The sequence below is a fragment of the Labeo rohita genome, chromosome 3, assembly GCF_022985175.1.
Source record: "Labeo rohita strain BAU-BD-2019 chromosome 3, IGBB_LRoh.1.0, whole genome shotgun sequence".
NCBI lineage: Eukaryota > Metazoa > Chordata > Actinopteri > Cypriniformes > Cyprinidae > Labeo > Labeo rohita.
The window spans coordinates 6835961-6860746 of record NC_066871.1 but is presented as its reverse complement, the minus strand read 5'-3'; the positions used below and the strand labels follow the sequence as shown (position 1 = coordinate 6860746).

Below are 24786 nucleotides of genomic sequence, written 5' to 3'. Positions count from 1 at the left end.
TGAATCATTTTACAGCTCAACACTCCAAGTTCTCCACAGGAATATGAATAATTCTATAAAATTAAGCTACATCAGCTTCATATGATTGCTTTATTGCTTTTCAAATGCTGTAAAAGTTGTCCGCTTTTACTTACATTGTAAGTGCTTCACTGTAAACACAAAGGATGAGTGTAAATTGTTTGTGGCAACCAACATTGTGCCACAAATGCTGCTGATTGAGTTTGTATTGAACCCTTAGTGTTCCTGTAAGCAAACATGTTATTTAAATTAAATATTACATTAAAATATATTATGACCATTAGAATAATAAAATTTATCATTTTATTTTTTCATTTTGAAACAAAAACAGCAACAACAAAAGCAGCGTTTTTATAGCTATTAAGAAAGTAACATTACAAACACAATAAAGTCAAACCATTCGACTGTGAATGTTCAAAGGCAATATTTACAAAAATATACATTTCCCCTACCCATTTCTTAAATTACGTCCATAAACAATATTGTTATTATGTTTTCCACTATATGGTTTGACACTTTGGGAGTAGTGTTTCCATGTTAAACATGAAGGCTTGATCCCAAGGTTGAATTATGATGCAACAACAAGTGCTGTTGTTTTATAGTCATTCCTCAGACTGCATGCCCATCTGTTTCAGCATCTTCTGCTCCCTTCGGTTTCTCATGCGCTCCTTGAAATCCTCCAGTTCTTGCCTCTGTTTCAATGAGAAACGGCACATGTAAACATGATCCCCCGGTTTCACAGACAAGTCTTAAAACTAGTCCCAGCCTAAAATGTAAATCTGAGCCGTTTCAACTAAAACTTGCACTGACTTATCTTAAAATATATCCGTGCCTTTGTTTTGTCTCAAGATGCAAACCAGTAATGTTTTTTTCTAAGACACATTTATAAAAACTACTTAAATGTCCTAATTGAACTATGCCCTAATCCTGGTTTAATCTAAGCCCTGTCTGTGAAACCAGGCCAATGTGTCATTGGATCACACTTGTGTAATCTATACATATTTTAAGCAAATATTTCCCATTTCTGTGGGACACTGCTGCTGAATAGCAAAATATCTTACTAGCTATCTGTTTAACTTACCCAACCTAACCTAACCACTGTGACCACCAAAGTAAAAGCGGTTTGAGTAGGCTTCACATTAAAGAGGAAATACTTACATGCATTTTCTCATCAGGTGGGAAGATCTCCCTCTGAAAAATGTGATAATATAATGTGAACATACAACAGCAACTGCATACAGAACTGCAAAAATACATAATAGTATTGACTTTTACTATTATGGCAATTATGAACCTTTCGCTTCACGATGTACTCCTCAAAATATTCCGCTTGGTTTGATATCCAAAACATCGCCACTGGAAACGACAGATACACCATCATCTGTTTAAAATAATAAACATTACAAATGTGTAGATATTCGCATTTTACCGGTTATTCACAGACGTACAGTACAGAGCAAAGCATAGTGTTTAGGGTTTAGTAACGTGGGGCATTTACAGCTTCTTTACATCTTTTTTTCCACAAAGACGGATTAGTCTACTTATATATAGTTTATTTAAACAGACCGAGCTGCTAACAAGTTTAAATGTGATCAAACTCACCCTAAAAACCTCTATTTTAACCCCATGTCCTACAGCTTCACAGTCACGCATTCAGGCACTTCCTGTTTTGTACGATGTCAAACTAAAAGTCGCGCTACACACGATCAGTCACAGCTACTCTTTCACTCTTTCACAATAAAAATATTTCTCTGGACACGCGTGTGTATTTTTTATTTGTATTTTCGCAGACATGTATGCTAGTTAAATGCAAATCGTGAGATGTGCGATTCAAACTTCTTTCGTGTAACAAAACATCTTCCAGCAGACTCTTTCCTCTTACGTAAGCGAGCTGCAGGCTTATGAAAGCGCTTGCAATCGTTGACCGGATGCAGGTACAGCAACATGATGTAAGCATGCAGTAATTTTACATCAGATATACACTGTACAGTAGTTGCTCTTTCAAACTGTAAGAGCAGTATGTGGCCCTGGACCACAAAATCAGTCATAAGGGAACTTTTTTTTTTAAAATGAAGATTTATATATCATCTGAAAGCTGAATAAATGGTATGGTTTGTTAAGATAGGACAATATTTGGTCAAGATATAACTATTTGAAAAAACTGGAATCTGAGGCTGCAAAAAAACAAAAAAAAAAAAAAAAAAAAAAAAAAAAAACAAAATCAAAATATTGAGAAAATCACCTTTAAAGTTGTCCAGATGAAGTTCTTAGCTTTGCATATTATCAGTCAAAAAAGTTTTGATATATTTACGGCAGGAAATTTACACACTATTTTCATGGAACATGATCTTTACTTAATATCCTAATGATTTTTGCCATTTTAAAAAATGATAATTGTGACCAGTATTTTTGGCTATTGCTACAAATATACCCGTGCTACTTACGACTGGTTTTGTGGTTCAGGGTCACATTTGTTTTTGCTTGTCTAAGTCAAATGAAATTTGAAAGAGATTCTCATAAAGAAATCGTCAAATTACTCACTCTCACGTATTTTTAATTTTTCCGTTAAGTACATACTAGGCAGAATGACTCATGTTTCAGTCATCGTTTATTTACTTAATGGTAAAAAGCGCATTTAAAGTAAATATTGACTGTGGCTGCGAGGTAATAATATTCTGCTATCCACCTTATTCTTTAACGTGGAAGTAAGCTTATGGGTGAGACTTCCGGTTCATTATTCACTGTAAGGAAAATAACGAGAATAACAAAACTGTTAAACAGGTAAAACTGTTTGCATTATAAACCAGTGTGTTCGTAAAAAAGATAATACATTAAAATAATACGGTAACACACCAATTTGCAATACCAAGCAGTAAAACTAGCTGTTTTGTACAGCTAAAAATAGCTGGACGTGGATGAGCCCGGAAGCCAGACCCATAAAATTTACAAATGGCCGTGCTATTAAGGGGTAGAAAAGGGTGGATATTTTCCTTTCGAAAAAGTATAGGTGAGAAAATAAGTTTTCATTGAGTGAAATGGTTGAGAAATGTCCTGGACACATTTCACCCCAAACTCAAAGAGGTAAAAATACAATTGTGATCCCACAAAACCAGTCATAAAAGTAATTTTTTAAAAATGTCATCTGAAAGCACTGATGTATGGTTTGTTAGGATATGTCGATATTTAGCTGAAATATAACTATTTAAAAACCTGGAATCTGAGGGTGCAAAAAAAAAAAAAACAACAAAAAACAAACAATCAAAATACTGAGAAAATCGCCTTTAAAATAGTCCATAAGACATTCTCAGCAATGCATGTTACTAATCAAAAAATTAAGTTTTGATATATTTACAGTAGGAAATTTACAAAATATCTTTATGGAACATGATCTTTACTTAATATCCTAATGATTTCTGGCATAAGAGAAAAATTGATCATTTTGACAGTGTATTGTTGGCTACTGCTACAAATATATCTGCGCGACTTAAAGGAACACTCCACTTTTTTTGAAAATAGGCTCATTTTCCAACTCCCCTAGAGTTAAAGGAAAAATATCGAAAGGCTAACGGTCTAATCGGATTCAATGATATATGTCAGGGGTCACCAGATCTGGTCCTGGAGGGCCAGTGTCCCTGCAGAGTTTAGCTCCAACCCAAATCAAACACACCTAAACCAGCTAATCAAGGTCTTACTAGATATACTTGAAACTTCCAGGCAGGTGTGTTGAGGAAAGTTGGAGGTAAACTCTGCAGGACACCGGCCCTCCAGGAACAAGTTTGGTGACCCCGATCTATACCAAGCTATGCTAAAAGTGCTACCGCCAGACCTGGAGATCGTCTGAAATGGATTCAAAAACGGTAAAACTCAACTGTTTAACTCTAGGGGAACTGGAAAATGAGTGTTCCTTTAAGACTGTTTTTTTGGTCCAGGGTCACAAGTATGACCATACATGCACTTGAGATTCACCATTTTCCCCTTAAGTTTGAATTTCTTCCATATGAAGGCCTCAGTTTCTCTGCACCATTTCAACCTCAACCTACGTGAGGAGTGAAAACTGATATGCAGCAACACAATGGACAATGTACCATAGCAGGTGGACTGTGTGTGGAGCTGCTGAATTATAAAAGAGACGTCAGGCTCATTTTTTTGTTTCATTTTAATTTTCTATAAAAGAGATGAGTTTATTTCATGATCATAACAGATTGAACCATTGACCTCGATAACCCACGCACATACCAAACAGTAATCGAGGAAAATGTTAAACAAACCCAAAAGAAAAAAAAACAACAAAAGAAAATAACAAAATACCTGAATAAAGCAAACTCTCTGCTGAGCTGCAGGTCAGCACATTCTCCGGAGAATCCGAAATCTATGGCACATAATGTCCAACTGTTACCATGGAAAAGAAAATACATGTAAAGGCTTGAAGGAATGAAGGTGTTTCTCTTATTTGAACTTTTACAGACCAAATTAACGAAAAGCAAAAGAAAAAAAATAGATATTTATAATAAGTGGACTTCATGAGGAAAAACAAGAACCAAAATAAAAATTCGCAAAGCATCGTTTTAAATGGTGTTGTTGCGATTTAAACCTCCGGGTAAGAACACCCTCCCCAGCCACACACCGACAACCGTACTGACATGACGTACACATCCAAACATCCAGACACACACACACGATGATGGGTGATGATGATGATGATGATCGGACATGTCCTCTTAGCAGTTTCGAGAAAACGAAAAACTAGTTGTTCGGTGTATAATTAAGAAGTCCAGCTAAAACTAGATTTAAACCTGAATATTGTAAATGGGTAAAATATAAAATGTTCACTTTCCTTTTTTTGTCTCTTAAACACAAGCTCCGCCCCCAAAGCCCCAATTTTCCCCTCCCCGTCCGACCGTGGCCCTCCCTCGCCCCTCCCAGAACATAATATATGCCAACTAGAATCGCAATACAATACAGGCACTGGAGAAAACACTATAAGAGAAAAGTCAGAGGACCTGCCAAGGTCTCGAATTGTGCCCCCGGCCCCCCTCGCCGAGTCAAATAACAGAATTAGAACACATCCACTATAATCGAACAAGAACAATGATAAATCAGAACGGTTTGATTTTTTTTGTTGTTTTTTTTTTTTTTTTTAGCTTTTTTGTTTCTTTCGAAATTATTTGTCATTATATCTAGCACAGCATAACAGAGTCCTCTCTGTGCAGGTGTAATAAAACGATCTGTGAAAAGAAAAAGAGGAGGAGTCATGCAGAAACCAGCTGAGAGCTCCGTCGCTTGGGCCCGGGGTTCGCATGACGCTCTCGATCGAACGCGTGTACCAGTCGTTTATCCTTCTATACGTATAATACACTTAAAATAGTTCTCGTATTCTTTAAATTATATTCGAACGAAAGGATGCTCAGAAACCGCCCGCCCAGGTCAACGCTCCGGCCCGTGGCGAGATCGCCCCGCCGGGTTTACATGAAAACGATGAGCGATGAAAGCGTATCTCCATGATTCTGTCCTCGATTAACACTTGTCAGAATAATGCATATATTAGGGTTTATTTTCTACAAGGCTACCTAAACTTTTAATGACGAGTGGGGAGAACAAGAAAATATATTTATATATTTAGAAAGACATGTTAAGAGTGAAGCGTTTCGGGTCTCGGCTATCAGCGCAAAAGGATATGGGTGTTTGGCATAGACATCAGAGGGTAAGGTGTTGGTAAGAGAGTTAAAAAGATCTTAAAAAAGAAAAAACGACAACGAAAAAGAGAGAGAAACAAAAGTACAAGCAACCAATCAACCAAAACAGTAATTAAGAAAATACCTTTTTACAGTAGATCCTACATAATGAAAAATCTGCACATGATAACAGTGTGAAACACACCATATGTTTAGTCATTTGTCACAGCCCCTGGTGAATATTGTTTTTTTGTTTTTGTCATGGTTTACGAGTCAGAGGTGTAAGGCGAGCTGGACTTCCTCTCCCGAGGAAGATCATCTTAAGTGCCCCCGATCCCATCCTGCCATTTGCCTCGCGAAAAAGAAGGGGTAGGGATAAGGATACAGCGAAAACGAAACGATGGGAGGGAAACCAAATCAAACAAGGAAACAAAGACGTTTTCCAATCCCCCCACAGACATCTGGCAGACGACGGATGCCGTAGTACAGAGAATCAGTACATTTCATTTTGTTGTCGTTCCGTCGGTATTCCTCCGGCGCGTCGCATTGTCCATTGCTCCCGTATTCTGAAGTAAAGAGTCACAACGCAAAGTCCTCTCTTTCCCGCCGTGGTCACAATGGCAAATCCAGGAGGAATGCCGGAGAGGCGGTGCCGTCCCAGTGTGAGGGTCCCTCTTTCTGCTAAGGCAAAAGGAGAGCTACAGCCTCCCTCTCTCAGGGCCTCAGCTTATGCATCGCTAGTTCAGCCTCTTCAGTGTTTCTTGTGGTCAGATGGGGTCTTTTTCCCTTACTGCTTTTTCAGTTCATTCTGTCCGTGCAGAGGAATCCGTGAGCAGTTTTCGCAGTTTCTCGCTTCCCCTCGCGCTTCAGAACAAGTTCTCCTCAAAGATAGCCATCAAGTCGCTTTGGAAATTCATGTCGATAGTAGCTGCCATCTGTAGAGGGGAAGAGAACACATTAAGATTTCTGAATTTACAACACTGATCTCCAATTATATTAACATTTTTATGGAATTAACACTGCAAGTATACATTAAACCTCATGTCGTTCCAAACCCATGAGACCTTTTTTCATCTTCACAATGCAAATTAAGATATTTTTGATGATATCCGAGAGCTTTCTGACCCTGCATAGACGGCAACGCAACTGCCACTTTCAAGGCCCAGAAAGGTAGTAAGGACATTGTTAAAATAGTCCATGTGACATTCAGTGGTTCAATGTTATTTTTATTTTCTTTGCGCACAAAAAGCTCTCGTAGCTTCATTGATTGGTCGAAACGCTAGCTACGCTTCCATTACCCTTCAAACAGCGCAAACTAAAATTGCGAATTGAAAATATGCCTAATGAAACTCGTCAATTTTGCCAAAACTCATAAATCGCAAAAAAGTTTTTATGCTTGCATGAGGGTCATTCCACGAAATCGGTGTCTTTTTCACTTGGAAAAAACTGAAAAATAAAATAAGTTTAAATCAATATTTTTTAAATATCCATGAATTGAAGACACCTTAAAATAAGATATTGTATTGTGCAATCTCAGGCTGTTATTTATTATTTTATTTTTCTACCTCATGTTTTGGTATTTTGGTCAACCCTATTACCAACACAAGCATTACTAGCTATTATAGTTTAATTAGAACTCATACGCCACTGCATTAGCTCAATAATATACCGAGGGTGACCTTTAAAATGTTTGAATTTTACACAATCTTTAAAAACAGGGTCAAACCTATTCAATGTCTTCCCTGTTACCCATGTCAAAACTTATAAATGAATGAATGCTATAAAACAGCAAGATTACATTAGAGCATCAATCGACAGTGCAATTTTATAAAGTGCGAATACGCAGGAATGTAAACAGTGACATAAGGTCCAACATTATCAGCAATAGCACAGTATGTACACATTTCAGAACACATATGTACACATATGCACATTTCAGAATCGTCCCAGAAGCAACTCACCACGCCGTTTCACTACAGATACACACACGTCCTCTTCGATTGAAAATAATGGCTAGTGTGGTGGCTGCAATATACGTACACCTACCAACATCCTTTGCCATGACTTATCGTGGAAGGAAAAAATAAAATTTTAGTCGCATAACATTGGTTAGTGAAAAAGTCACCATTCCCAATATTTTATTGACATTTATGAAATATCACAGAAGTTTTGCACAAATCTGTAATAGAAACGCACCTACACACTGACTATTTTAACGATTTCCTTACTACCTTTCTAGGCCTTGAACGTGGTAGTTATGTTGCTGTCTACGCAGGGTCAGAAAGATTTCAATAAAAATATCTGTCAAAATGATGAATGAAAGTCTTGTGCATTTGGAACAACATGCAGGTGAGTAATTTATGACAATTTTCATTTTTGGGTGAACAGTCTCTTTAAATTGATCAAACGTGACAGTGAAGACAACATAAAAACTGATTTTTACTTCAAATGCTGTTCTATTCAAAGAAACCTCAAAAATAATAAGCAACACCCGTTTTCAGCATTGATAAATGTTTTTTGAGCAGCAAATCAGCATATTAGAATGATTTCTGAAGGATCATGTGACAAAGATTGTAATACTTCAGCTTTGCCATCACAGGAATAAATTACAATTTAAAATATATTTTAAAAGGTATTTTAAAAATGTAAAAATATTTAATAATATCATTTTTGAGCAAATAAGTTCAGCCTGGGTGGGCATAAGCGATTTCTCAAAAAAAAAAAAAAAAAAAAAAAATAAAAATAAATAAATAAATAAAATAAAACTGTACAAACCCAAAACTTTTGAAAGCTAGTGTGTGACCGCAGCTGTAACTCACCGCCTCTCTCCTCCTCCTCTCCTGTTCCCGGCGACGTGCAAGCTCCCTCTGCTGGTCAAGTGCACTCTGGGAAGCGGCGGGGGACTGGGGCGGGCCTTGGGAAGGCTGCGGGGCCGAGGGCGGCTGAGCCGGGTTCTGGGCTTGGGGCTGAGTTTGGTGCTGCTGCTGCGGTGGCTGGACCTGCTGTTGCTCCTGCCGCCTGCGGGGCTCCTCCTGAGGCCTTCGAGACGTCTCAATGGAGTCCTCCTCATCTCGTCCCCTTTACACAAAAAGAAAATGTCGTGAAATGGTCCTTTCATTAAAAATGACAGGTCACTGTAAGAAGTTTCTGAACGGCTCTCTTACCTTAGTTTCTCTTGTTCTCTGCGCAGACGGTCTTTCTCAGCTTGCTCGGCCTGGGCCTTCAAGGCTTTCTCTCGCTCTTCCTTCTCTCGGGCCGCACGTCGAAACTGTTCGAAGCTGTCGCTGGAGGACTTCAGACCAGACGAGGGAGTGGAGGTGGATTTCTGTGCCAGGCTCGCCCAGGAACCCATGTTCTTCAGTTTCACATCCTGGGGACCAAATGAGGATTAGTATGAGGCAAAGCATAAGCATTTCAGAACTGTTGTATTTACTGAAAAGTAAAACAAATTAAGTCGTCCCGTCCACCCACCTGTACCTTTTTAGGCGCCACAGGAGTTTTGGGCTCCTGTTTGAATTTCTCTTTGTCCTGCATGGATGGTGGAGGACCGCTCTGCTCAGAGGAGCGGATGACAGGACGGGAACTTTCAAGTGGTTTCATATCTGCTTCTGAAACAAGATGATAAAGTTAGTTCTGGTCGTTTAATTTGACTGGCAGAGCAGAACAGAGATGGTCAATATTTGGTATAACTGCAATGAGATGTTTCAATGGATGCTTGTAAAATTCTGCCAGAGTATGTGAGTGTTGTTTAGTGGAAGGAAAGTTGTGTGATTTTGCATGGGGCGCAGATCATTTTTTTTTTTTAATAGCACAACACTGGTTCACATCTGTGCAATGCTTGTAAACAAAAACTAAAAACTACACAACAGTTGATATTGATGTTAAATTGTTTATTATATAAAAGCAGTATAACTTGAGTAAAAGTGGTGTGATTTTGAATGTTTGCACATCAGTGTGAACATGCATACAATTGCATGCTTTGAAACTCAGGAGTCTGACTCACTCTGGCTGTGGCCTGGCATTGTGGGTTTGCTCTCAGGGTGTTTATGAGGGTCTTGTCTCATGGCTGGACTGAAGGGCTCACCGCGCATCACAGGTGAAGGAGGCAGCTTCTCTTCTTTAATGCCACCCAAAACTGAAGGACCTTGCTGTTGTTCCTGAAGCAAACAAAGCAACAAACATCTATAAGACCAAAAGCTATTCAATACATCATAGAAATCCATGTGGACACTGGAAAGAATTCGTGTCAAAGCATAGAGATGAAAATGGTACTAACCTTTTTTGCCTGAGGTGGGGACTGGTGGACTAAAGCATACTGAGAGATTTGAGGGGAATGCATCATGAGCGGGGAGGGGTTATCTCGCATATGTGCTGTTGAAATAAAGACACAATTAAAATACAAGTATTTACAGTGCTGTCCAATACAAACAAAATCCAGTTTGAACTGTGGGACTTCTGTGATGAAATTTCAGGGAAGCGCTAAAACTGCAGCTACAAGGTACTCAATATAAAGTAGCAGAGCTACATACAAGTTTGTAACTTGTATGTAGAGCAACACAAGTTACTGACAAAAAATGGTGAACTACTTTTAAGTACAGTGGTGGGATTTATTTTATTTTTTTTAAGAGAGAATTACTCACCCTCATGTCGTTCCAAACCAGTAAGACCTTGGTTCATCATCTTAACACAAATTAAGATATTTTTAAATGAAGTCCGAGAGCTTTCTGACCCTGCATAGACAACAACACAACTACCATATTCAAGGCCCAAAAAGGTAGTAAGGACACTGTTAAAACAGTCCATGTGACAGTGCTTCAACTACGATATTATGCTAAGAGAATACTTTGTGCACAAAGAAAACAAAAGCAACAACTTTATTCAACAATTTCTTCTCTTCCATGTCAGTCTCTGCCACATTCACGACACTACCAACCCGGATGTGCTGTGCCTTGTTTACAAGCATAAGACGATGCACGCTGTAAATAAGTCTTCATAAACATGTCAAAGTTTTGAGAGAGAGGCGTTATTTTTGCTTTCTTTGCGCACAGTAAGTATTCTCGTCGCTTTATACAGTGTTCATACAAATACTGTAAAATAAAATTCCAGGACTTTCAAGAACTCTTCTTTGGTTTTCAAGGACTTCAGTCAGAGATATCACTTACAGTTTGATGTTTACTATTGTTTAAGAAAAAAAAAAAAAAAAAAAAAAGATTTGCGAAACCTCTCTGAAGTCCTAATCTGAATCAAATGATTCGCGAACCATTATTTCAGATCAGGACTCGGAGCGCAGTGCGCGAATTGAATGATTCAAGAACCCACTCTGAAGTCCCAATCTGAATCAAATGATTCACAATACGTGATTTGAAGGCCCAATCTGAATCAAATGATCTTCAATAAGCAATCCGATAGAGCGCTTTGAAACAGTGAATCATGTTGCGATGCAATGGTTTTTAAAATCATTACAAGCAGTGTCAAAATTCGAAAATGAATGGTTCTTTTAATTTGATCTGGTACTTGCTAGTGAATCGCCTGAAATGAAAAGTCACACAATTGGAGCGGTTCCAGCTTAAATGACTCAATTGATTTGGTTCATCTGTTCCTCTTCTTGAGTCTTCAGCAATGTTTACACGACACTGTCAGTACTACTACTGGTTTAGCTTGATAGTTTTATGACATGAACTGAAATAGGTTTTTTTTTTTTTAATTGTGTGAATTTTGCATGAAAACGTGTGTTTATTAAAAATAATTAAACACTTATTTCATAGACCCCTTTTCTTTCAATAGTTCAAGCACTTTTAAGTACCTCTTCAGGAAAACTGCCATTTTTAAGGATTTTCCAGGCCTTACATTTCAAAAAGTGAAATTCAAGTACTTCAAGCACCTTGTATGAACACTGTTGTAACATTACGGTTGAAGCACTGATGTCACATCGACTATTTTAACAATGTCCTTACTACCTTTCTGGGCTTTGAACATGTCACCTGTGTTACTGTCTAAGCAGGGTCAGAAAGCTCTTGGATTTCATAAAAAATATCATAATTTGTATTCTGAAGATGAATGAAGGTCTTACAGGTTTGGAACGACAAGAATCTTCATTTTTGGGTGAACTATCCTTTTAAATGAACAGCTACTATATTATAAAACTGTTGTTACCTGAGTTATAGGAGTCAGACTTATGTTGACGTGGAGAGTGATGCTGCGTTGGCTGCTGGATAATCTGCTGTGCTTTCGTGGAGGGCATAGAGACTTTGTGTTGACTAGGCTGCGTTTGCGTGGTCTGCACCGGGCCTTGCGAGAAGCTCAGCTGCTGCGAGTGCTGCATGTGTCTGGCCTGATGCTGCGAGAGCTGTGGGGAGGGCTGGTGCGCCGCTGCCGGTTGGGCTTGAGTCTGAACGGGAATCTGCGGTGGGGGCAGGGAGCTCTGCTGGCTCATCTGAGACTGAACCTGCACTGACTGCAGCAGAGACTGCTGGCCCGGCTGCTGCGGCCTGCTCTGCAGAGACTGCATTAGTGACGTCGGTGGCTGCTGCTGCAGGCGGTTCGGCTGCAGGTGCTGCAGGTAAATAGGCAGGGGCATGGAGGGCACGGGCTCCTCGTCGTCCTCTAGCAGCATCTGTGGGGGCTGCGAGGAGAGCAGGCCCTGGGGAGTGAGCGTGGGTGGGGAGAGGGGCCTCTGGCGGATTTGCTGGGGAGGATGCAGCAGGTGAGGAGGCAGGTGGTGCTGGGGCTGAGGGGGTTGCTGGGACTGGAGCTGCTGCGGCAGGGTCTGCTGGGGTTGCTGCTGCTGCTGCTGGGGCGTGCTTTGCTGCGGTGGTTTCGGAGGTAGCGGGGCTGCCCTATTACTGGGCCTTGAAGGCTGCTGGGGCATTGCGTTGTGCAGGGCTAGAAGAGAGAGGAACACCACAAAAATATGATTAAGTAAATGGTCAATACAGATCACTTGTTATTGTTAAATAATTTTTCTAAACAAAAGCGCGAGATACAGCCAAAACAGAGCATATCTACGCCATTTTGGACCAATGAGGTGTAAAAAAAAAAACAGTAGCAAGCAGCAGTTACGTTTCACATTTCCACTCACCTGGGGATGGAAGGATGGGGTGCTGGTTCAGGAACGGGTGCGTCTCAGGAGACACTGGGCCTCCTGGAGGGTGAGCGTTGAGGTGAGGTGGCGCAGGCGAGGGTGAGTCATTGGCATGGTGGGGAAGGTGCATGAGGGGCTGGACGAAGTGGGCCAAAGGGTCAAAGGGGTTTTCCAGGAGCTGCGAGGGCTCCAGAGCTGTGACGGTAGGAGGCATGTAAGTGGCGGGAGAGGGATGCTGCGGCTGTGGCTTCAGCTGAGCGCTGGGCTGCAGCACAGGGGTCTGGGGTTGATGGGGGACTTGCGGCTGAGGCATGCCTGGAGGCACTGCCTGGTGATGAGCCTTCTTTCCGTCACCTCTCCCCCTCTTCTTCGGCTTAGAAACCATCCCTGAGTTGATGAAGAGGAGATTTTTTGATGCAATGCAGCTTCTTGAATCATTTAACATTTCAAAAGCATTAGGAAAGCAGCGCTTACCTGTCTCTGAGTCTTCACTTTCTGAGGAGCTGGACTCACTGCTGCTGCCCGACTCGGATGATGAGCCTTTTGTCTTTGCAGCACTCATTGCCTCCATAGACTTCTCTGGAACTGAAGGGCGAGATACATTGATCAATGACCCATAAGAATTTGTGTATGCTTGATATTTGTCAAAACACTGGGTGATGCAATGTAACAGACAACATTAAATACAAGTGTAAAAAAAGATTCTAATGTGTTTTAGAGCCACACTAGGTATGTTTACATGCACTGACTTTTTGTAGTGCCGCAATGCGGGAAAACATGGAATCGCAGAATCCAGTTATAAAAATGTCATTTACTGTATAACGCGGATTGCCACGAATTTGCCAGATTTGGATGAATATATCAGAAGTAGGTCAGTACACTTAAATCAAAATGCAATATGAACTAGTGTCTGTAAATATTAAGCTACAAAACTACTATTTAAATATGAATCCTGCGTATCTGTGTAAATCAATGGCGCAGACGCATGGTTTCGTTTAGTACACACATAATCAAGCACGCGTGAAGCTGTTTTTTTTAGCCTCTCCCACCTCAAAATATGAACACAAACATAACTGCCATGAGTCACTTCATGCACATTTTACCATTCCTTTTGAGAAAACTATCATATCATCATATACAAACATAAACGTACAGGTCTTCACAGCAACCAGTCAAAATAAAAGTTCAGTTTAACTTGAAGAAACTGTGATCGAAATATATACTACTTAATGTAAATAGTACTACCACTACTAATCAATTTATTATTAAAATTACTTTTAAGGGTATGTATGCATGTGTATATATATATATATATATATACACATGCATACATACCCTTAAAAGTAATTTTAATAATAAATTGATTAGTAGTGGTAGTACTATTTACATTAAGTAGTATATATTTTCGATTCCTTTAATTAGAGATGCTTCTGATTATTACAATTTAATGAAACCATTTAAATGGAATCCAGAAAATTTATGGAAAACAGAATTTGGTAAAACTAAAATGGAATTTGACAAAAAATAAAACTTATTTCATAGGGCCTTAATGTAATTTTTGTTAAACTTTTAATAATTTGCTGTTAAATTATGTAAGTTTCATGATTTTGATTAATTAGACAGGCTTTTTATAAATATTTTTTATACTAAAACAGAGTCTAGAAAATAAAACAGAGTATAGAAAAATTTAAACGGGTGGGAAAAAAGTGGAATCCAGGGAAAAAAAAAAAAAAAGGATAAAGGATAAAAAAATTAAACATTTTATAGGGCCCTGTTAAATTATGTAACTTTAATGATATGATTTTCATTCATATTTTTTAGAGTCTAGAAAATAAAACAGAAAAAAATGGAATCCAGCAAAAAAAAAAAAAAAAAAAAAAAAAAAAAAAATTGGGGGAAAAAAAAAAAAAAATTTGCTACAAAAATAAAAGATTTCATAGGGCCCTATGTTTGGAATAAACCCAATTATATTTAACATTACGTTCAACGAATATGAACCATAAACTTTATAAACAGAATTATGTATTCCTCAAAATTTCAGTGCAGTGTTCCTCTGACCATTTTATTATTTTTTTTTTTTTTAAATTGTAAGATATGTAAATATACACATCATGGCACTTCGCATGTGCACAAGGTGTTTTTAAACTGAATGAGACGGCAGTTGGATTATGCATTTACATGGTCAAATTTTCTCCAGATGATTGTATTATTTCAGGAGCTTGTGTTGCAATTACTTAAAACTACATTCTGCAGTGGTCAGCACTTCGTACGCACATATCAAATTTGGAAAGTCAATGCTAATGCATCCAAGACAACATTTTGGAACAGATACGTCCAATTTTGCTCCTGGAGGGCCACTTTCTAGCAGAGTTAAGCTCCATTCCCAATTTAACACACCTAAACCAAACCTAAATCAAGGTTTCACTAGAAACTTCCAGGTAGGTACTTTGGAGCTAAACTCTGTTAAAGCGTATCCATTTGACACCCTTTTTCTAGGATTGCCTACAGAATTGTATTAAAACAAGTGTATATACAGCCAATCCTCTGAGAGCTTATAGATGGACCACCAGAGTCAGAAATCTAAACCCAGCGTGTTAAAGGAAGTTTGTAAAGTCACTCACTGGCAGGCTTCTTCTTCTTACGAAGACAGGACGACACGTATCTCTCCAGCTCCCGCAGCGTAGAAGGCTTCAACGTCTCAAAGTCGATCTCAATCTCGTCCGGGTTGGAGTTCTTAAGCGAGGGCTCACGGGACTGGATGATATGGACCACACGGCCCAGCTTGTCTCCAGGCAGCTTGTTAATGTCCAGACTCAGCTGTCTCTTTTCTTCATAGGACATAGGCTTACACTTCTCTCCAGCAGGCATGCCTGCCATTGTGGCTCCGCTCAGACCCAGATCCTCCTCAGGATCCAGGCCCGGCACAGGCTGCAGGGTCGGTGGAGCGGCACCTGGGGGAGCCATGGAGCGACTGCCCTTACCTCCCTCCTTTTTGCTATAGGGCGTAAGACAACAAGATCTTCTCATTTTCAATGCTATATAATTTAAAGGGTATTAAACCATGCAATTCTGCATATTAGGTGTACTTGCATAATCAAAATTAGCTTACCTTATTTTCTTGGGCTTCTTAGGCAGAGGATCCTTGTTCTTAGGCTTTCCTTGAGGCTTGAGGGTAGGAGGCGGCTCCAGGATCTCTTCCAGTGCAGGCATGACTCCTGCTTTCTTTTTGTGCTTGTCTTTCTTCTTCTCCTTCTTTTCCTTCTCCTTTTTCTTTGGTTTGCTGGCCTGAGGCTGGGACAAGGCAGCCAGCTGCTCATGAACCGCTTTCAGCTGAGCAACGAAAGAGAAGAAACAAATAGGGAGATTAAAGTCTTCTCAGTGGACATTAAAAGTTTTACACTTCCAGTATTTATGAGATCTCTCAGTCAGCTTGTCCTTGAAATGACCTCTTCCTTAAGGACGTGCTTGCAAAAATTAAGCGTCGATCTGCTCACCTGCTCCTGAAGCTCTGCTAGCCTCTGGGCTCTCTCCTCTTCAGAGTCATCCGTGGAGGAGTCCGATTCAGATGAGGAATCGCTGGAGCTGTCCGAGGACGAGGCCGTGCCCATGGGTGGCTGTGTCTTGACAGGAGCCGGGTGGAGCACTGGCGCAGGAGCGGGTGCCAGCATTTCCTCTGGCTCATCGGGCATTTTAGCAAAACGCATTTCAAACACATCCTATGAAAAGAGAAAAGCTTTTGATTATCTAGTATAACACTTCTTATCTTCAATTCAGCATTCAGCTATGTACACTTGGATACATTCTGACAACACAGGAAAGTTCATGTGTCCATTACAGAAAGTATAAGCAAGTAGAAGATGACTGGTTATTTTTCTTGTAACCTTTACAGATTTGGCATTGGAAACATGAATGTGTTGATTTCTCAAACACTTTCACATTTTTCTGTTAATTAGGGTTGGAAATTAACAGGGGCTTAAGGCCAAAAATACCACCCAAAAATCAAGTTAAGGAGCCAAAAAATGCCTCTTCACAATTAAACTAAATCTATTACAGCTGTGGTGTGAAGGGATTTTTTTGCAGCACTGAGCATTACACACTAGACTTAAGGGATAGAAATGGCAAATTTCAAGAAATTTTTTTTTGCAGAAGTTTTTACACGCTTGCTTGAATAAAATGAAATAAATGAAAATTATTTCATAGGTATATCATTTTTGCTTTACACTACAGCAGGGAAATTACAAAACTTCTTTCCTAATTTCTACACTTGAAAGAGATTTTTTGAATTTGACTGCAGTATCGTTACCCATTTAAACCGCTAGCTGTCAGCAATTCATACTTCACTTTTAAACTTTTATTTTGAAGGAACGGCAGTAGAGCTTTTATTTTAAAGGAAAACTCCAGCTTCAGTGAAAACAGGCTTACAATTAATACAAATCTAGTGAAATGCTGTAATCATCTGCCGCAAAAATAAAGCATAACTGCTGACCATAAACTCACAGCACATGCAATAAACAATTTCACTGCATTCACTGTGAACTGAGCCTTTTTCGAGGACGCGGAAAACAGGGGTTAAGGGGGGGGTTAAGAAGGGGTTAAGCCATATTGTGCTTTCGGTTTTAGTTTGTTTAACAGGTACTGTGCCAAAGCATAATGGCCCAAAACACAACTTAAAAGACCTTTTATGTTAGAATAAGAAGTTTAAGTATATTTTAAAAACTACCAAGATATTGATAATACAGTTACATCCCTAATATTTTATGTAGTCTACTGATCAACACTAAATCAGCATTATATTAATAATAAAAGCACAAAGATCAACAGTTATTTTGTCATATTATTGTCCTGTAATGCTGTTTTTAATATAATTTTTATACTTCCAAAAAAAAAAAAAAAAAAATTTCTGACTCTGCTGTTAGTGATGCAACAAAGACTGGTAACGCAGCATGGTCTACTGCGAGTCACTTGCATAAAGTAAACACTGACTAGTCAACTAGACGCCTGACTAGTAAAAAACACTTGTTATGCAACCCCTAATGTACACAGACTTTGGCAGGTATGCACGTACCTGCAATTTGCGTGCCATAGCCACCACTTCATGGTCTGGAGGGTTGTACTTGTAGCAGTTAGAGAACATTAACCGCACATCTGCCGCAAACTCCTGAGCATCTCTGTACTGTCTGTTTTCCAACTTGTCCTGCACAACCAAAGAGAAAACTGACTGAATAAGCATGAAGCGGCTCATCCTCTGATTTGAGAACTAGCAGCTGTATTTTCACCTTAATAGTGCTGAGGTCCATGGGATGTTTGATGATGTCATGATAATCGTGAAGCCCTAAAGCATCCACATCCACTGGCTTGTAGAAGGGCCAAGCGTATGCTGCATGCTTCTTAGCAAACATGTCCTTTACGATGCCGGAGCAGTAGCGTAGCTGCTCTTGTTGCTTGGGGCTGTGGGTCCCAGTGGCGGGTGTCCAATGGTGCTGGGAGTCTGGTGCCTCCTTTTTGGATAGTTTGCTTGGTCGTGTACTATCCCGGCGTGGCAGAGTCTTTCCTGACTTCGACTCGGCAGGCGAGGACTCGTTCAGCGGGTCGTTTGCCGTAGGTGTCGTGGTGTCTGCTTTCCTTTTTTGACTTTTTCTCTGCTGCTGATGAAAAAGCAAGACTGAAAAGACTGAAGACTTAAGAGTGACTTAAAATGTGTTTGAATGTTACAGGCCAACTTACTTTGTGAGGCATTGGGATTGGGCTTTGTAGAATAGGAGGAGCACACGGCTGTATGTGCACAGGCGGCAGGGCGGTTTGGTTCGGAGGAGGCACAGCCGTCATGATGGGGACCTGTGGGTTGCAGTCAGTGGGGCCCATAGAAAAAGGTGGCCCTAATTGAGGCGCAAGGGGAGGGTGTGGAGGGTGTGGAGGGTGTGGAGGATGCGGAGGATGCGGAGGATGCGGAGGATGTGGAGGATGTGGAGGGAGCGAAGGGAGCGAAGGGAGTGAAGGAAGCGAAGGGAGCGAAGGAAGCGAAGGGAGCGAAGGGGGTACTCGAGGGGGCAAGGCTTGCATGGTAGGCTGGGGAGGTAAAGTAGGAGGACCCTGTGGTGGTCCTCTTGTTTGTGGCCCAGGGGGAAGACTGGAAAGGCCACGTGTTTGAGGGATTGTGGATGACTCCAGGCCAGGCGCAATCTTTATATTCATGTCTAATAACAGAAAATACAGAGAAATTTGATCAGTTGAGCTCTCAAAAACAAGCAATTCATCATGTGATGCTACAAAATTCAGGATAAAGAGAAACTAATGAGTCACAGCGAGAGGTGTCATTCATTTTTAATTTGAGTTTTAGCTTTAAAGAGATCGACAAAGTCATAGATGCAATTTTAGTGCAAATATGTGACCCTGGACCACAAAATCAGTCATATTTTGTTGAAACTGAGATTTATACATTTGAAAGCAGAATAAATAAGCTTTCCATTGATGTATGCCTTATTAGGATAGGACAATTTGGTTGAAATATTAAGTTTTTATATATCTACAGTAGAAAATGTACTTATCTTCATGGAACATGATCTTTATTTAATATCCTAGTGATTTTTGCCATTATGATCCTGGGTCACATATGCAGTGACAACAGGACAGACTAAGAAGCCAATGTGACCTGGCCATGGAGGGTTTAAGACCACTAAAAGGGCAGCAGTGCAAGTACATAAGAGTAGAGATTTATACCTGGATCCCTCCTGCCCCGGCCACGACCCTTGCCGGCTGTGGTCGTTAACTCGACCTCCTGCTGGGGCATTTCTGAAATCTTGGTGAGGAACACCTTCTCCAGTGCTTCTGCCATTAAGACTATGTCATCCCCAGGCTGTAGGGGGCGACACATACCATTAACCACACACCCAAACACACCGCTTTGATCCACTGTGAATGATGGGAGCAGAAATGTGAAGTACCTTATTGTAAATGTAGCAGTTAGTAAACATGGTGTTGAAGTCTTGAATACATTCTTGGGCATTGATGTAGTAACTGTTCTCTAAGCGTTTCTTGATTGTTCCCATGTCCATAGGATTTTTGATTATCTTGTAATAGTCCTATAGGGAGAGATTACAGAAGTCAGCATAACATCAAAATCCTTAACATTCATCAGCATAATGACATTTTTGCGTTATGATAACAGCAAGCAACTTTGAGAATTTCTATAGAGAATATTTTTGATCTCAAAGAAACTTTGACACCTAAAGGGGCTGTTCACACAGAACACATCTCAGCGTCTAAAAACATGCCTCCTACGCCATGTTGCAGGCAAATAACGCCAACTTGCTACTGTAAACAAAAGCAATCCAATGACTGCCCCGCCTCCGGGGTCTTCTGATTGGTTCACTGTTTTGGAAAAGACATTGGTGAGCGGTCAATGTGTGTAAACTCTAAAATTCTTAAAAACCTGGCTCTCGTGTGAGACGCCGCAAAAGAGTGTAACGACCATACATGACCGCCTAGTGTGTTCACATGGAAAAATAGTGCACTGAAATGGAAAAATGTTTTTTGTGAATGTCCCCCAAGAGTATTCAAAAACCCCCTCTTCCACCAATAAATTGACCATTCCCAATCTACAACTGTTCCACCATTCCTACCACAGGAAAGTCAGCTGTGAGCCAGAGAAACAGGCTCTGCAACAACCACAACAACCTGCTGGTCTTGAACTACAGACTGCTAATGTCAGAGGCCGCGGGCAGGATGACGACTTCACTAAGTTTTCAAAACACAGACACTCATTCTGGCAAGACTAATGGCACACAAAACTAGATTACACGACACCACATGATTCACATTTGCTGGGCACTGTGATCATGTCTGATCGCAATGCATATTCCCTCCATCTGTCTATAATTAAAACTTAATTTGGATTCAGAAATAGCTTAGGTGTGAACTCTTCTCTGCACTTCTACCCTACTCTAGCTTTCTAACTAACAAGTCACTGCATAGTAATATAGTTGGCTTTGTGACAAGTTGCTTATGCTCTTCTATATGAAGTCACTGTGGATAAAATCATCTACTGAACGCATAAATGTCAAATGTAAATTATACAAATCTTATATAATTGTTATACAACTGTACCAAAAGTAGCTTGCAATGACAGCGTTAAGCTGGACTGTGCACAAAACAGACACTGCTGTTTGTGCACTTTTACTTTGCACGTCTTCGTCATTTCGATCTCTCTCATGCTTCACAACTGGAGCTGCGTTTAGCAGGTGTGCATCAGTGCTGCTGTTCGGCAGAGGATTGTTTGAAAGTCTTTTTTCCACTTTAACTTTGATGTGTCTCCGTTTTTTCCACTTTAACTTTGATGCGTCTCCGTTTATTACGTCAACAACAAAACAATCAGGAAAAAGGCAAATTTCTAAGGACCAGAGACCTCAGGAAAAACTTTACTAGCAGATTAATATTTTTGGTCGCAAATGCGACCGTTTTAGTTGCAGTGTGAAGCAGTGTGGACATGCACTTTACAAGTTTGATTTCAAATGGACAATTTTTATTTGTCACAATATTGGTCAATGCAGCTGTGGCTCAATTTCATACAGCATCTATACACATTAATCAGACTACACTTGGCCTCAGGGTTGTGCACATGCTCTAAAAGTGTAATCTTCAATCGATCCGTGAAAGATACATATGTTTTTTTTAAATTATACTAAATATTACCACACTTGCAGTTTGGACAATGCTAACAACTATTGTATCGCACCAGTACATATCAATCATTCAATTACATATTGTGTCATGCGGACTTGTGGACAGATTAATCCAGTAAAGCTTACTCTACCACATTTTTAGCAAGTAAAAGGCCTAAAAATGTCCACCTTCAGACAGTGGTACAGCAATTTTCATGAAGTGAACTTAAAGTAGAAGTCCACTTCCAGAACAACAATTTACCTATGATGTACTCACCCCCTTGTCATCCAAGATGTTCATGTCTTTCTTTTTTTATCAGTCATAAAGAAATTATGTTTTTTGAGGAAAATATTCCAGCATTTTTCTCCATATAATGGACTGATATGGTGCCCCGATTTTGAACTTTCAAAATGCAGTTTAAATGCGGCTTTAAACGATCCCAAATGCAGTTGTAAACGATCACAGCCGAGGAAGAAGGGTCTTATCTAGCCAAACGATCTGTTATTTTCATAAAAATAATACAATTTATATACTTTTTAATGTCAAATGCTCGTCTTGTCTTACTTTCCCTGAACTCTGCGTATTCTAGCTCAAGACAATTAGGGTATGTCGAAAAACTCTGATCATATTTTCTCCCTCAACTTCAAAATAGTCCTATATCGCTGTTTTACCTTTTTTGTTAAGGGCGTTTGATCTTCTTTGCATGTTCGCTTTGCAAAGACTGGGTTGGTACTTCTGCAGCAATGTAGGATGATTTTTACATTTTGAAAGTCTAAACTCAGGGCACCATATCAGCCCATTATATGGAGAAAAATCCTAAAATGTTTTCCTCAAAAAAAAAAAAAACAATTTCTTTACGACTGAAGAAAGAAAGACATGAACATCATGTTGACTTGACTACTGTACATGCATCACTTAAATCTCATCACAGACATGACATGACTGTAAAAGGACCGTTAGTTCACTCACAGGCAGATTCAGCTTAACGGCGTCGACAGGAGAGTGGAAAGGCCAAGCGAACTGGTGCTTCCAAAGAGTCTTCAGCACCACCTTCAGCAGGTACTGCAGCTGGTTGGTCTGGCGCTTGGGCCGGGCGGGGTTAGTGGTTTCTGGGGGGGAGGGGTTAAAGAGGCTAGGGGCCTGGGACGAGGGCTGCCCCTGGCTGCTGCTGCTCCCCGACATCTGCACTGCGTCCAGGCCGTCCCCCATACCGGTGGGGTGGATCGCGGGCAGCGGGGCGGGAGGGGGTGGGGCAGAACACCACTCGTTCAGTCTCGAGCCGGGCGCGGGCTCCACAGGGAGAGCACCGCTAATTCCATTGCACTCCTCGCTGGTCTCTCTGTGAAGGAAGCAAATCACAGTCATTAGCTCTTTAATTTACATCCATGCCATCTGCATCAGATCCATCACTGTAATCATCACTATCATCTCAATTATACTTAAACTACCAGCACACATCCTCTCTGCCCCCAAAACAGCATTATTCAAATGGTTCGTGTTTGCTTAAGTAATTGCCCATGGATTCTCTAATTATCCCCCGATGTGGTCTGAATCATTGACATCTTCCGCAAGACTCATACTGAGTTTTGGACTGCTGTTATTACTCTGTAACACATCCAAGTAGGTGCTGTCTAGCCAGCTGTGAGACAAACGTCGCTGTATATTTATTATAAAAATAAACGCAATCCGCAGAAGTAACAGAAAACTGTCACCTTTTTTTCTGAGTTGGTTGGAACAAGTCTAATACAAACTTCATCGCCATGTTTTTTAATAGCCATACTGAAGACATGCACATGTCAATTTCATGTTTTCAGTTCTGCTTTCTTTGTACTGTGTGTACACTGCATAAAAAAGACTTCTTGAAGTAAAAGATTACTGAAGTAAGAAATTTCCATTTCAGTCTAGGGGTGTGCGATAATAACCAAAAAAGATCTCAATATTTTCTAGAATGTTATCGATAAAAATTAAACTACATTTTGCTGAGTGTATTATTGTGCTGGTATTTTGGCAGGTTTAGGACTGCCATGGACAGCTGACTCCCAAAGCTTTTGAAATTCTTCATATTCTGTGCAGTAACAGAAATTGACTTTTCCAATAAGTTTAAACTGATTTTTACCTTTATTGGGCATCTTTACCTTCATAAGTTTTGACTTGTTTTGTTCTAACCTAATTAAATGTATGCATCATCTTTCAAATTCTTAAATTTAATCAATATATTCAAATAGTAAGACTATAAGGCTGTTATGCGTTCAGTCTGTTAAACAGAATCTGCATCTGAAGTGGCATTTAGATTCATTCACACAAACAGTTCAATGCAGTTAACCTGCAGTTACAAATGCATAAACAATGTTTTGATGTTGTAAAAACAAAATGTTGAATACTTAAAATAACTTATAATAAAATATACTTTGAACATAAACCTAAAAAAAAAAAACAGCAGTAGGTGGCAGCAAATCACTGCATGAGTGAGTCATTGAGTCATTCATTCAACCAATTCGTTCAATCAGCTGACTGATTCAGTTACGACACTCCATCACGTGTTGCTCAAGGATACAAAACAGTTCTGCTGTGGCTATGTTTGGAACTATTTTCGTTGTCAAAGTACAACCAAAAAATTATTGTATCTAAAATATCCGTCACTTATTATTAACTTCTTGCTTCATGAACTTTCATCAAACTAATATCACATTTGCAATCATGCTGATATTAGGAAAAAAAAACACCAATATTAATGTGATATTAGTTATGTCAGATGATATAAATGTAATACACACTGAAATGAATTTTGGGGGAATTATAAATTAATTTTAATAAACTAAATCACACAGTAAAAGTGTGAACTCTAAATGTGCTCATGTAGTAGTATAACCTACATCTCAGTGCATGCATGCACTCTCTGGGTATGTTTTGGCTTGTTTTTTGCGATAATGTCAAATCACATGTCTTTTAAACAACAATTATGATATTATTGTAGACGATATATATCACTGATAAATATGTCATCAGAGAGAAGACTGTGGTTTAACTGGAAGTTTGAGTTATTGCTTCAAATTATGAGGTAAAAAAAACAAACAAACAAAAAAAAAAAACGCATAGATAAATTTAACAACAACAACATGCATTCACAGACTCAATAGGGTGAATTTATTATTTCATGCTGACTTTAACATTGAAACCTGAATGCTGATTCTGCTGATACATAAAACTACTATTCTTCCATCACTTGTCCTTTGTTTCTTTAATTTTTTTTTAAAGGAATTTTGTCTGTGTTGAGTAATCTGCAAAATAGCCCAAGTGGTGTGTTCCACACATTAAACTCATTTAAAAAGCATAAATCATAATGCTACTGTGAGCTCA

At 39.6% G+C, this 24786-nt stretch overlaps 2 protein-coding genes across 6 annotated transcripts in view; both read right to left on the bottom strand.

Moving 5' to 3' along the window:
- Nucleotides 1–307: 307 nt before the first annotated feature.
- LOC127157548 (protein PET100 homolog, mitochondrial) lies at nucleotides 308–1750 on the bottom strand. Its single transcript, XM_051100776.1, has 4 exons — nucleotides 1621–1750; nucleotides 1313–1399; nucleotides 1177–1209; nucleotides 308–710 (listed from the first exon to the last, which is right to left on the bottom strand). Exons 1-4 carry the CDS (start codon nucleotides 1669–1671, stop codon nucleotides 621–623), a joined length of 261 nt encoding a protein of 86 aa, XP_050956733.1. The 5' UTR covers nucleotides 1672–1750; the 3' UTR covers nucleotides 308–620.
- Nucleotides 1751–4197: 2447 nt separating this feature from the next.
- Nucleotides 4198–24786, bottom strand: part of brd4 (bromodomain containing 4) — a 59728-nt gene continuing 39139 nt past the window's right edge. For 2 of the 5 annotated variants that reach the window (XM_051106314.1, XM_051106310.1), the window contains 18 exons: nucleotides 22399–22768; nucleotides 19713–19850; nucleotides 19489–19624; nucleotides 18496–18965; nucleotides 18048–18416; nucleotides 17837–17965; nucleotides 16266–16487; nucleotides 15881–16101; nucleotides 15393–15766; nucleotides 13246–13356; nucleotides 12769–13158; nucleotides 11844–12572; nucleotides 9967–10061; nucleotides 9694–9847; nucleotides 9162–9298; nucleotides 8855–9060; nucleotides 8510–8768; nucleotides 4198–6625 (listed from right to left, as the gene is read on the bottom strand). In XM_051106314.1, the coding sequence (XP_050962271.1) occupies nucleotides 6557–6625; nucleotides 8510–8768; nucleotides 8855–9060; nucleotides 9162–9298; nucleotides 9694–9847; nucleotides 9967–10061; nucleotides 11844–12572; nucleotides 12769–13158; nucleotides 13246–13356; nucleotides 15393–15766; nucleotides 15881–16101; nucleotides 16266–16487; nucleotides 17837–17965; nucleotides 18048–18416; nucleotides 18496–18965; nucleotides 19489–19624; nucleotides 19713–19850; nucleotides 22399–22638 (4449 nt within the window). In that variant the 5' untranslated portion in view covers nucleotides 22639–22768 and the 3' untranslated portion in view covers nucleotides 4198–6556. Of the gene's footprint in view, nucleotides 6626–8509; nucleotides 8769–8854; nucleotides 9061–9161; nucleotides 9299–9693; nucleotides 9850–9966; nucleotides 10062–11843; nucleotides 12573–12768; nucleotides 13159–13245; nucleotides 13357–15392; nucleotides 15767–15880; nucleotides 16102–16265; nucleotides 16488–17836; nucleotides 17966–18047; nucleotides 18417–18495; nucleotides 18966–19488; nucleotides 19625–19712; nucleotides 19851–22398; nucleotides 22769–24786 lie in introns of those variants that run through there. The other 3 variants (XM_051106312.1, XM_051106311.1, XR_007827462.1) reach the window with 3 other exon arrangements.

Coding starts and splice junctions, on each gene's coding strand:
- LOC127157548 (XM_051100776.1), bottom strand. CDS start 1,671: ATGCGTGACTGTGAAGCTGTAGGACATGGGGTTAAAATAGAGGTTTTT. Junction 1,400..1,620: donor TTAAAATAGAGGTTTTTAGG/GTGAGTTTGATC, acceptor TATTTTAAACAG/ATGATGGTGTATCTGTCGTT. Junction 711..1,176: donor CACCTGATGAGAAAATGCAT/GTAAGTATTTCC, acceptor TCATTGAAACAG/AGGCAAGAACTGGAGGATTT.